Source organism: Spodoptera frugiperda, chromosome 3 (genome assembly GCF_023101765.2).
Source record: "Spodoptera frugiperda isolate SF20-4 chromosome 3, AGI-APGP_CSIRO_Sfru_2.0, whole genome shotgun sequence".
Classification (NCBI taxonomy): domain Eukaryota; kingdom Metazoa; phylum Arthropoda; class Insecta; order Lepidoptera; family Noctuidae; genus Spodoptera; species Spodoptera frugiperda.
Genome location: NC_064214.1, coordinates 10,255,681 through 10,269,056, shown reverse-complemented (window position 1 = coordinate 10,269,056; position 13,376 = coordinate 10,255,681). Strand labels below are relative to the sequence as shown.

The 13,376-nt window shown below is 37.2% G+C and overlaps 1 protein-coding gene across 46 annotated transcripts in view; it reads left to right on the top strand.

The window, feature by feature from the left end:
- Positions 1–13,376, top strand: part of LOC118273938 (tropomyosin-2) — a 34,584-nt gene that overhangs the window by 6,973 nt on the left and 14,235 nt on the right. For 10 of the 46 annotated variants that reach the window (XM_035591207.2, XM_035591202.2, XM_035591201.2 and 7 more), the window contains exons 3-5: positions 819–944; positions 11,397–11,530; positions 12,315–12,432. In XM_035591207.2, the coding sequence (XP_035447100.1) occupies positions 819–944; positions 11,397–11,530; positions 12,315–12,432 (378 nt within the window). Of the gene's footprint in view, positions 1–818; positions 945–3,094; positions 3,787–8,159; positions 8,737–11,396; positions 11,531–12,314; positions 12,433–13,376 lie in introns of those variants that run through there. The other 36 variants (XM_050707875.1, XM_035591211.2, XM_035591210.2 and 33 more) reach the window with 19 other exon arrangements.

Genomic DNA, 13,376 nt, shown 5'->3' with positions numbered 1-13,376 from the left:
AAATAATCAACATTTATGGAACCATTTAAAATAGGTTCTTAAAAAAAATTAAGTATGTTAAGAACAATTTTAATGCAAATAAAGTAATAAATTATTCAGATAAAAATGAAACAGCTGTAAATTAAAGCATTCTTGACCGATTATACAATTGCAAGGTCGATTTTAATTATTTAATTTTAAAATTACACCGGCTTGTGTTTTCGCTTTTCGTTTTGCTTATGACGGGAGAAGCCTTGACCACGGCAGCGTGTCAGGGCTAAGGACGCCAGCCGACTACTTAGATATATTGAATTATCTGTACTTATGTAGATATGCATTATGTGCATACTCTTGCATTTGTAAAACTATGCCTCTTTATATATAGATACAGCTTATACAACCTATTGTAAACCTTAACATCCTTGTTTTAAAATCAAATATCATTTAAATGTTGAAAGGAAAAGATTATTTGTTTCATTAAAATAGTTTTGGCAAATAAGAACGGATGTTGCAATAAACAATTAAAGAATTGCAAACGTAGGAATGTGCATCAATCATAAACATTAATGTTCGGATACCGAAACAATAAAGTAAATTACGAATCCTACATGGTCAGAGAATTGGTTGCAAAGAATATTGATAGGTGCAATTTTTTATCATTTAATTGCATCTGCACTTATCCGTTTAACTACAAAGATACTTAACATTTGATCAAAGGCAAATAAGACGTAACAAAACAATACAATAGGACTATTTCCCAAGTTTACTTCTAAAAGGATACCAATTCCCACGGGCAACCTCAAAGAACTACGTCTTAATCCTCTTAATCTCTATACTAGGCTGAGGAGGAGGCCAGGCAGCTCCAGAAGAAGATCCAGACCATTGAGAACGACCTTGATCAGACCCAGGAAGCTCTCATGCAGGTTAACGCCAAGCTGGAAGAGAAGGAGAAGGCTCTTCAGAACGTGAGTACTATTTCTTTATGGAGTTGTCAAAATAGTCTTGTCGTACAGTGGGCCTGTGGCTACAGTACCTGTTTCTTCGGTACCATACCAGAATATTAAATGGGAATTGTAGCATACCATAGAAGAGGCTTATGTCCAGTAGTAGGTCTAGAAAACGTAGATGATTAATGAACTGGACATAAGCTTTTGGACAGCAGTGTAACGGTAAAACGATGGGTGACTAGGGATAGAAGAGAGGTGAATAGGTACAGGGAAATTCTTCATAGTATCAATTCACCCTTCTTCTCTCTCGATCCCTATTCACCCCGTTTTACCTTTACACTGCTGTCCAGAGGTTTATGTCCAGTTCATCAAACATCTAGTTTCTTTAGATCTATTGCTGGATATAAGCCTCTTCTATGATATGCCACAACACTCATTTTATATCTTAGGATATATTTATATATTGCCTGCATGTTGGAATCCATTGGTAGAAATTATAGGAATGGTTATATTATATACATGTTTGATTTACGGAGATAATTGATGCTTTTTAATAGTGTTAGTCATTATTTTTAGGGATTGTGTCTTAATAATTTAGAAGACAAAGTGATCGTTCGTCGATCAAATATGCATTCTTATCTTACCACCGCAATCAGAGTCATTTAAAAATCTCAACCTAGTTCTTAGTAATTGTTTTCGGAACAAAATCGTTACTAAGGAATATTTTAAGTAATCATTAAATTGTTTCTGAATACGACTGTGAGACATTTTATCTAACTGCAGTCCTTTATAATACCGAACATGTAGATCTAAGGTAGTTGAAGAATACAATAGAACTACGATTGAAACTCCATTGAAGGTCTATTATATACTTTATTCAATCATCCTCGTGTCAGAGCACAGAGTAACTCTAAGAATATGATCAAAATATAATAACAAATCACTGACAACAAGCTAAATAAGAAGCTTGGATTTAATTAGCAATTCGATTGTAAACAATTGATGATCTCATTCCAATAATGAATAGTGCACAATTAATTTGGATCACGCATGTGTCAATAATTAAAGAGACCATATTGTGAGCCAAAAACCTTGGTCGATTGGCAGACAAACAAATGATGCGACTGATATTAAGTTTGAGGATGCCTATCAAATGAGTAAGCGAGGAAAATAAATCAGCGATACATTTTAAAACAAGATAAAATAGCAATGCTGTTTTACTTTTAAACAAATATAAATGAGGATAAAGAAATCATGTGACCTTGAATTGTGGAGAATAAAATTGATGATTGTAAATGATTTCAATAGTAAATAAACTGCCGATGTTTGGGGTTCATTTTAATATCTTGATGAAAAAGCAGAATTTTATAATGATCCGGATAATATAAAACAGAAATGAATAGGTAAAGCTAGTCAGAAATTGCAAAATCTAAAAATCGAATCGTTAGAAAACACGTCATCTGAGGATATCTCGCATCTATCAGATAATCATGATTCAGAAAGAAATTAAATGTGTAAACCGAACGCTGAATAAATATTTAAAACAAATAAGAAAAACTGATTTATGTACATATTTGTTTTTAGCCTTTTTTTCTTTGGAATAAGTTCAACGACATCGGATATCCACAACTTCATCGCCATTCACATGAAGACATCAAATTATCATACTTATGTTTGTTTCATCGAACACGTGTAACACCAGATGCCGTGTGTACCGGAATGCCGCGCTCTAGGGGGCTGCGTTCTGTGCGCACCGAGCTATTTTCAGCGCTCGACACCTAATATGGGCCCGGTGCCCGGTGTTTCAGTAAAAATAGACGCTGGACTCATTCGATACGTCAGCTCGCCTACATCAGATAAACTATGGAATTTACCAACAAATACTGTTTTAGAACAATAAATTCCTATGTATTCAAGATTTATTTGCGTACGACTGTACCTAGGTAAAAATATATCTGTTTTAAAAGAAAAAAATATAAATTATTGATTTCCTACAGTATGGTATTAAAACTTGTTCTTAAACAAATTTTAAATATCGAAACATATTCCCTATATTTGAAATTCCCGCGTCTAACGATAAACAAATGCGCCGCTCGGTAGGTAAAACAGTGCAATGAAAACAAAAGATGGCAGCAAGTTAGGTGCGACTACAGCGCCACCGCGGTTTGTTAGGGCAGACTGAGAGATCGTCAGTCAACATGGCCGCCGGCGCTGCGCGGCCGGTCGGACCGCGCCGAGCGTAGTTATGTCCGCGTCCGCGCCCCACGCCCACGGGCGCACCCCCGTGCGGCGCAGGGGGCACCAACACCACCCGCGGCTGAGGGGCGACCGCACACCCGCCCCTGTAGCGCCCGTAAACACAGATCCGTCCAAACAAGTGACCTTAGACAGTCAAACAGACGATGTTGTGCCTTGTGTCAATAGTGTTAGTGAATCTCAAGAAGTGACAAGGACGAATAGTGACGATGCACTTTCGAAACAGAATACAATCGAGGACTATGCGAATATTGACGATGAAATTGATTTCGAAACTAGAATTAAGGACCCCGAGTCGCTTGGTTCCTCGGACGACGAATTTTCGTTCCGAGAAGAGCGATCGGCGGGAGACGGAGCCGAGTTCGTTGCGACTGTCACCTCAGATATATCAGATGATGACCCTGAGACGGCAGAATTGGCGAAACTCAGGTGTACTAGTGAGTGTACAGAAGTCCTAGCCGAAAGAGAGAATAGGCGGAGGAGAAGATGTGCCGATTATCCAGGGTTAGCGTTCGGAAGTTCCATATTTTCCTCGGACACTATGATGAAATTTTCCATCATAAAGAATGAGTTGCAGAATATCAAGAATACTGCACTGAAAAGGGTAATGTCCTTTGTTATTTACGCTTCTGTACGGTTGTGTGAGTGAGACTGGCATGGGCCAAATGCGCAGAGAACTATTTTTAATCACGTAGCGTCGGGAAAGCGTTGAATTTGCTCCACGAAGCAAGGCAGAGGTAGTATATCCCGCGCGTGGTGATCAGCTGAGTCGCCGACATTCCATTTGACATGTTTACTCGGACGATTACACATGGCGCCACTAGATGTCGTGGCTGTCGATAGACGCACGTGGCCTTAAGCTGTCGGCCCTTGCCCTTATTTTCTGATTGAATCCAATTGCTTATCGGGTTATCTTGTTTGAAGTTTTTACTTCCCACGTTTACATTCACTATACAATTTAAGATTGTGTTATTTATGGTTCAAATATTTTGCCTGTTAGCTATATTTTCTTATTCCTTTTACTACTTCACTATAACGGATTCTAATTAGATATTATTACGATACGACAAATAAGTAATCAATACTTAAATTATTTGACAAAATGAATAGTTTACATAACACCAAAATTATTGATTTAAGAGTTCAATAAGCCAAGAACACTAGGTTTAGTCAATAGCCGTGTTAGTGCTGACTTGTTAAGTCTATAAAAGTATTGTTAGCACGTTTCTACATTCCGCGTGATATTACATTCTATTCTTTACAACTTTCTAAATTATTCATGAACAATACGTTGCGGTGGGCAATCGTAATTACAACGCGTAAAATTTTCAATTGATACGAGAACGTATCGTATGAATACAACGTAACAGGTTACCGGGGCTCCGGCTCAAAGCAGGAGAAGGAACGGGGTGGTTTTTAGTCAGTAAGAGTCTGACAAGCTCTCAAGTCATTGGATGATTTTCCCCCATTTTAATGTTTAATTGTTTACCTACACGGATGTCGAGCAGTCTGTTTACGATTCCATTTTGTTATTATCTCACTTGGTAGTAATACAATAATAATTTAGTTTAAAGTACACAAATCGTTAACGCTGATTGTCACTTAGTTACGGAATACTACTGGACGTATTTAGATGGTAAATTGGTAACTGTACTGTTCTCAAAACACCTAAAATATGTAAAGAAACCACAATCTCGCGAAAACCGTACTAACTGTAATTGGAACTTAAATAAAATCACACGTAGATATAACTAAGCATATAATATTTTTTAAGAAAAAGGAAAGTAAATTATCCAAGTAAAACAGTACGTGATATAGCTTGTTAAACATAGGTAATTACTGCCAAAATTGCAAATAGACAGGCGTCAGTTATTTAACAACATACTTCTCGTTTTTTCACGCTTCGATGTGATATAATTGAGTTTTTAATGCTTAATCTACGTGATTATACTTTGTTGGATCTATTATTCTACATTCGTTTATTTGATTACATGTTTAACATACGTACATATCCTCACGTCTGTCTCCCATGGGGGTAGGCAGAGACAATGGAACGCCAATTGCTACGATTCTTACATACCTCTTTCGCTTCATCAGTCTTTTCATGCATGCTCGTCGGTTAAGGGTAGTTTTTAATTTGGCCCTTCTTTAATATATCGTCAATCTGGTCGTTTTATGTCGGTCTAGGGCGTCCTTTACCGACAGCCCCATTCATATCCGCCTTGTATATTTTTTCATCTGAAATCTGGTTTCATACATTCTTTCAAGTAATAGCTATAGTATTATTCAGATTTACCAAAAACGATAATTACATTGAGAGGCAGATTCACACCAAATATTGAGTGTGACTGAATAGGTAAAAGCTAAAATACGTTGATCACCGTATTATGCAAGTGTTCTTAATTGCAATTAGTCATTCTATGTAAAAACTAGTCTGTTGCCCGGTTTTAACTTTCAATTGTATTAATGTAAATTGGACTGCACGTCTGCTGTTTTTTTGAACTAAATATTGGTTTAACGTTTCTTTATGCTTGTTTTTGAGATTCCTTAGTCTTAACTAAGATACTCAGAGTACCTTTGAGTACGTTTCTATAAGCTTTAACTGGCTGATATATCATCTTCTATATGTATAATAAGTGTCAATTAAACTAACGTTATCAGATATTAAGAAAACAGGCTCTAATACAACAACAATATCACGCTATTTAATAGTTTTTCTAACTACGAACTGACAAATGTCTTGTTTCAATGCAATATTTTAAAAGAAATAATATAGGAATTCGTGTTCGATGCGTATTTGGCCAACTTTTTCTTCGATAGATGATTACTCACAGGTATTGCATGCATGTTACTGTGTCAGTTTTGTTTTGCAGCAGTTTATACACGACGTGTGAAATGATACCATTTATTCGATATTGAATTGTTTCTTTAAGCCATATTTCGTTGTAAGAATTCACATCAACAGTCAGCGGTCACTGCTGACCAAAGCCTTTTCTCTCATGGAAAAAGTTTGAGCATTAATCACCACGCTTGCCTAATGCGGGTTGTCTGAAGTACGAATTTTTTAGGAAAAAGTCACCAGCTCCCACGATATACGTCATAGCAGCCGGTTACCTAGCTACAGCATTAGTCGGCTTGTTATGTCATTCAAAATTATTCATACAATAAGTAAAATTATATTCTAGAAATTCAACAAAAACTTGTTTGAAATTGTCATTAAACAAGTCGTTGAATTCTATAACTTTAATCAAATCGGATTTCCTATTATATTATATTTGATTATGATTAATTTTTTTCATAAAATTAGAAAATTGTGTGTGCTCTAATCATCTATTTGTTATTTTAACATTAGATACCTTTACCAACGCCCAACTGGCAGAACAAGCGTTATAAATATGATATTTCATAAAAACGAATTAAGTGCTCATAAAGTAAATTAATTTCCAATTTTCAACATCGTTAAAAACCGACCTACCAGTGTTAATTAGATCGAGATTCCACAGTTCAAACGACCTATTTCATTACTGTCTGCCTATCATGATTGTATATAATGTGCCTACAAGTTACGCAAGCTATCAATAGTTGACATATGTCCATATGCGTCACAGCTATTTAGAGTAGTTCATGTATCATAACAGGGGTATGTAATTACATGTGCCGTGATCACGCGCCTGCCCATATGTACGCCTGTAACCTTCAGGTACAATAACTTATCACACATTGACCATATGGTCAGTGACGGACAGATGACCAACTTTCTACCAAGTATAAATAAGGAATCTTCTCATTTAGGGGATATGGTCCTTGACTTTTATGAGCTTTCTCAATCAGCTGCAGGAATTTTAATTAACTTGGTTGGTTACGAAATGCAGATTAATTGAGATAATGAGTACGATGCATCGTGCTTTTTAATGTAAAGGATGATTAAAGAGAAGTTGATATAGGTGTAAATATTATTCGTATCGAATGATTCAGTTTCGATGCGATAGAAAAGTTTGGTATTGAAGTCGGCGCGTTTTTTGCACGTTAGCAAAAAGAGGACAGATTCTAAAGAATAAAAGATCCCGCATACCGTGAAGCTGAAAACGGCAAGGTCAATAAAATTAGTGCACATATTTTGTGCTTGTTCTCTGATGTAAAATGAGTCACCTTAGCTGGGGTTATTGCTCACTTAATGTCGCATAAAATTAAAATAACAATCGAGAATTAGAATCATCTATTCATATCCATTGTATTCAAAAAGCATAACGACGGGTACCACTTGGTCGGATATTGTAACAATATGTCTACATCTTTAGAGAAAGAAAAATTGTGTTCAAGAAGATTGTACGAACTATCGATGAAATTACGTAGTCAGTAACATAGCATTGCATAAAATCTGGCTACCTAGTACCTGTGTAGTGCAAAAGTCTAATTTGGCCGTGTTTAATACCTGAATTTCACTTTAGTTATCATTGGCCTCGTCTCAGTAGGTTCGGTTTACTGTTTTACCGACTTGTATTTTTTGTTGCAATCGCTCGGTTACTTAACGGAATTTAAAACAGGCACATACTTTCCAAATGACGTCATACAATTTCGGCAGCTTGTGTAAATTGTTCATGTTCGTCTGTCCTATCATTGGCTGCCGGCAACACCCGCTAGTTGCGAAATTTCGCACTAGATGGCGCTGTTATTTTATTTTCAACTCGTAGTATTTACTTTTTTATTTCATTATTTTATTTACAACAATTTGACAATTTGATTAAGCCAATTCATTGGGTCTACCTCTCTTTCAAAATAAACGAGCTCGTCCTATTCATGCTAGTCTTCAAATAAAAGTTTCCCATGATTCGAATACAAAAGCGGTAATAGCCCTACACTAAATTTAAAAAATACACTTCCGTAGTGTTTATTGTATAAGGTCACTCTACCGTTTCGCCCATCCCACATTTTTGGGCTTTCTTCCCAAACACCGCTTGTGACCCTACAGGATGTAGTTTCCGACGAACACTAACAGGTGGAGCTACTTGCCCTGCAGGCAGTACGGTCGATTGTGCTTATCGCGATCGTCGTGTCCGCGCGGGTGACGTTTCTGTTCATGTTTCGCTGTCAAAGTCATTTGAGAATGTCTAATTGTGTGAAATATTAGTGTCTATACTTCGAATAAATAGCTCGTGATCGTTAACTGATTAATTCGTCAGTGTTATAAGTCAGAAACACAGCTAATTAGCACAGTAACGATAAAGTTGCAGCGTCTAGGTTCGGTGGCGGCCATTTTCTTTGCCGGCTGTGTTCATTCGTGCCGTGCCCATCTCGACGATACGGGGCAATAACGAGCGGGGCCAGTCAGTTGGCATTTTCGCGAGTAGAGCGGAGGTGTCTCTAGTTTTTAGCATTTAAGCATTCAATTTAAACACAAAAGTGCATCAAAATGACGACAAACATGCAGCAAGGAACGATTCTGGACGTTTTGAAAAGAAAAATGCGCCAGACAAAAGAGGAAATGGAGAAATATAAGGACGAATGCGAGGAGTATCACAAACGTTTACAAGTGGAAATTATGCGGAGAGAAGAAGTAAGGAAACGTGCTTTAAAATTGTGCTGTGAATTTTGTGAATTGTTGGTTTCAATGTGTACTTGTGTTGGATTCATATTGGGACAAAATATGAGAGTTATCAGTAGTCTTGTACTATCTACCTATAGTGAGTAATGTCCGGCCATACTTAGGTGTGCAAGCAACGTACGCATATTGACCTCTCTTTCGGATTCATCTCGGTTTAATCTCCTAGAAAGAGAAGGCGAATAATTATTTCTTTGCGTTGAACACGGTTCCTTTTCGTCGACTTTAGTGTTGTTCCCAAAAAGTGTTACTCTTATGAGACATTGGGGATTGAAGGTTCCTTGAAATGTGTCTTTACATAATTTTATTGGTGCTCGGGTGTGCGCCGGTTTCTGTTACACGTAACAGGTTTGGTTGCGTTGGAGGTCGTATACCGGTCTTTAGTGGCACATGTAGAGCGAGCCGGCTGGATTCGTGAAGCTTAACACCCTTTAGTACATTCCTGTTGTTCGGACGTCCTCGAAGGACCGCTGGCGCCGCGAAGGCGTGTCCGACTTGCTCGCCGTTATCGTCGTATGACGTAACTCGACAAGCCAGTAATGCTCCTATAGATCATAAACACCTGCAAATAGATGATTTGACAATTGAACGTTTTCATCCTCATGTATGTTCGAATAGGTTATTGATGACACACTAACTTCACGTTCCTTAATGAGTGTTCCGTATCTATGCTGCGCTATGCTAGCGATATCTCGTAGAACATTACTCGTCTTATCGTCTTAAGTGTATCAAAACGATGATAAGAAACGTTAAATTGAGATAGCGTGAAAGAGTAATTACTGAACGTGGAAAAAACGAACTTTATAACAAATGATTTTCTAGAATTGTAAATAGAAAACGTTTAGTTAAAAACATTTTTGTGACTCAGTGTAGGCGTGTACTAACACTGGGAGGTGACATAAATAGTTGAGGTCAATTTTAAAAATAATGCTTAGAGGAAACGTTTGAGGAAATCTTGCATTGTCATAAATTCCACAAAACGCATACAAAAATGTGTTAAGGAAACCATTCAATATACATCTATCCATAACAATACTAAATAGCCTGTTAAAATTAGAACTCATTTACTTAGATACTCGCTCCCAATGTCCTTGTATACCGTGAAACATTAGGTACTCCGATAGATAAAATGTTTGGTGTAACAAAACTGCGTGGGGAATTACCAACAATAATGAATTAGCTTCATTGCACCCAACATGGCATCCGAAATGACAGTCCCTTCGCGTGACGGTGTTGCGTTACAATTTATTGAGCTTGCAAGGGCTAGTCTTTTGTATTCCACGTTTGAATAGACACAATGCCACCGCCCTAACCGATCCTACAAAACTAAACAATATGTTTTGGTTATCGGTGAAAGTAAACTGTGTAAAGGGAATATGCACCTGTGGAGTTCAAAGTCCACCTACCGTGGAACAATCATTAATAATATAGTACAAGAAATGATGTCCCATGCTTTCTGAATTCCATTGATCAAAAACGAAAGGTCGACGAACTTTCTATAAGAGGCTTAAATCACCGGTTTTAAATAGACTCAAGTAAACGTCAATTTGAATTATACTCTAAGTTCAAGGTGACGCTAGACTACTGCTCTAAAACATAGCCGCGACTGGACACCTATTTGTCTTGTGCTCCAACAAAAAATATGTATCGAAATTATATATTTCTTGTCGATCGAGACGTTAGAAATGGAAGTTTTTATAAACTTTTTATGAGTCCACACTTACTGACTCGAATAATTGCTGTTAATATGTGATGCAAAGAAATGTATTAGAATGAGGTTGATTTAGTTGGCGAGGCTAGTCATGACTATTATTAGCTGCCACGCACTGATGACGACACAGGATAAAAGGAGGAGAAACTGGGACTCGGGTGTGCTTCCTCGCGGCAAGGACGCGTGATGTCATGAGCGTGCAGCGACTGAATATAAATAAAGTAACGCAAAATGTGTCCCCATGCCTTGTGCTTTATTCTCGACACGTATAGTGTTCCAACGTTTAACAATGTCTATTGTACATTGACATTCTTACGGCCAAAAGTACCTGTGTTATGGTCACCAACTTTGGACACCTCAAATGCTAGAATATTCAAGTATTTATTATGTTGCTTGCACAAACTTGAAGAATACGAGTCGTTATTCAATATTACATTCCATTCTACTGATTATATTTATATCACATTTTCCGTAACATTTGAAACCAACAAATAAGTTTTATTTTAGTGAAAAATCTAATTTTACTCGTATCAAATTAATCTAGTTCCGGATTATGTTGATATCAAAAATTCAAAACCTATAAACAGATATTGGAATTATGTAACTGTCGGTACTTATAAACATGTGCAGTTTCTAAAAATAGTTATGAACAACTTATAATCCTACTTGTGTGGCTAATACTAAGCATAACCAATTCTTCGAATTCAGAGATTACAAATATGTCAAGCGTGAATGTTTGATGGAACTAATTTAGTCTCCTTTCGACCCTTTGTTTTAGATTAAGTGTTTACAGTATTTTTTACACCTTTGGATTCCAACAAGGCTGCTAAAATAATAGGAATTTTGTTAGAAGTCCAAAAAATATTTTAGACAAATATTGATTGAGTTTTTTTTTGTGACACAGGCTGAGTCCGAAGTGGCTGCCCTCAACCGACGCATCCAACTGCTGGAAGAGGACCTCGAGAGGTCCGAGGAGCGTCTCGCCACCGCCACCGCCAAGCTCTCAGAGGCCAGCCAGGCTGCCGATGAGTCGGAACGGTGAGTCCGACACATAACACAAGCCCGCTTCATTTAATGAACGATATAGGATGTTACGCTCACTCGTTATGAGTGCACGTATACAAATAACCCTAGACTGCTCCATTATATACTCGTCTAGGTTCGAATCCTTGACTGTGTTACATAGTTTTTTGCCTAAAGATGATCTTTTTTTGATTTTGTAAGTTTGACACTAGATCAATACTACATTTAACAATGAATCTATTAGGAAATCTGAATTTGAAGAAACTTCTCAGTGCTAAGTACATTGACTTGTAATTAGTAATCACATTCGTAAACATTACATCACCTTAGGTGATAAATTGATATGGGAGGGATTGAACAATCCGGCCGTAGCAATATATGCCAACGACATTGAACCCACATACATACTGTACCGACGTATTGAGTGGCTTCTTCAAATTCTCAGCTAAATTGGATTACCAATAGAGAACAGAGCGTCTATTTTTATATTTTGTTGTAAATATTTCTACTTTTATATAACTGTGTGCATGATTGTTTCTATTGTTTTTATTTTTACGCCCATAACCACCATATTCTTGAGTATTACAACTGTTTCTACGAATCTTTCTTTCCTAATCTGTTTTTGTTTAAATCCATGAGCCAATTTTCAAATAATTTGGAAATCGCTTATTTTCAAATAAGACGATGAAGATAAATGATTTTCCAAAGGGATGTATTAAATCAAAATAGCCACATACACCACATAACGAGTGTTTTATCGATGTTATAACACGCATGTGTTTGACCCCGCACTAACCAGAATACGGAAGGCGTTGGAGAATCGAACCAATATGGAGGACGACCGCGTCGCCATCTTGGAGGCACAGCTGTCGCAGGCCAAGCTCATCGCCGAAGAGTCCGACAAGAAATACGAAGAGGTGAATGCTTGTCCAACGTCAAAATCCAATAATATACTCCTGTACTCCGTCGAACGAAGCTTCTTCTACATGAACCATTCCGAGGCGATTTAAACAATCCTAGCTCTGATCATTGCCTGTGAGAATGTGAATGCTAGTGAGAAACTTCTGTTCATCAATAACGTGTTATTACGTCGCCCTCTGTACTATTAAAATTAACATATTTTAGCACCCTAGTCGTGCCGTGATAATTAAGTTATAAGCAACAGTGAACGGAGGGATGATTCAAATATTCATATTACTGTGGCACCTCAACTTATGAAGCGTTAAATATAGACTTCCATTAAAAGATAACAGTTATTTCAAAGCTAATCTATGACATAATTAATATGTAGTTGAAAGACAATATGATCGTGCAATCGATTTATAATGACGGTCTGATAAATACATTTGAAGAGTTTTGGTGTCAAGCTGATAAGAATATTGGTAATAACACAAACTGCATTAGATTTAGGTACATTCTGAAACCAGACAATCTAGTTTCTAGAATATATAATTATTATAATACAACGAAATGCTCATATAAAAGACATCTGGATTGTCTGGTTTTAAATGTTAAAGTTCCGAATATTGCAGACGGTAAAGTTTTGGTGAAGCTTGAAATAACTCGAATGATCAGTTGCAATCCATTAATAAGGATGAGTAAACAAAATTCCTAATGAGAACCGTATCGAAATCAGTTAGCAAGACTAGCCAGTATGCAATGTTCGGAATAGAAAGAGTCGTTTAAAGCAAATAAAAATCCCGTCGTGGGTTTATGTTTGCCACTTTACATTGAAACGGGCGATAGACTAAAACATCGCTGCCCGCGGCGATGAGCTCACTATTGCTCGGTTCACATTATATTTCAGCTGTCCGGTTCCAGGTTGTTTGTCGCTTTATGTGTTCCTCTCTAGCGTGTTCGT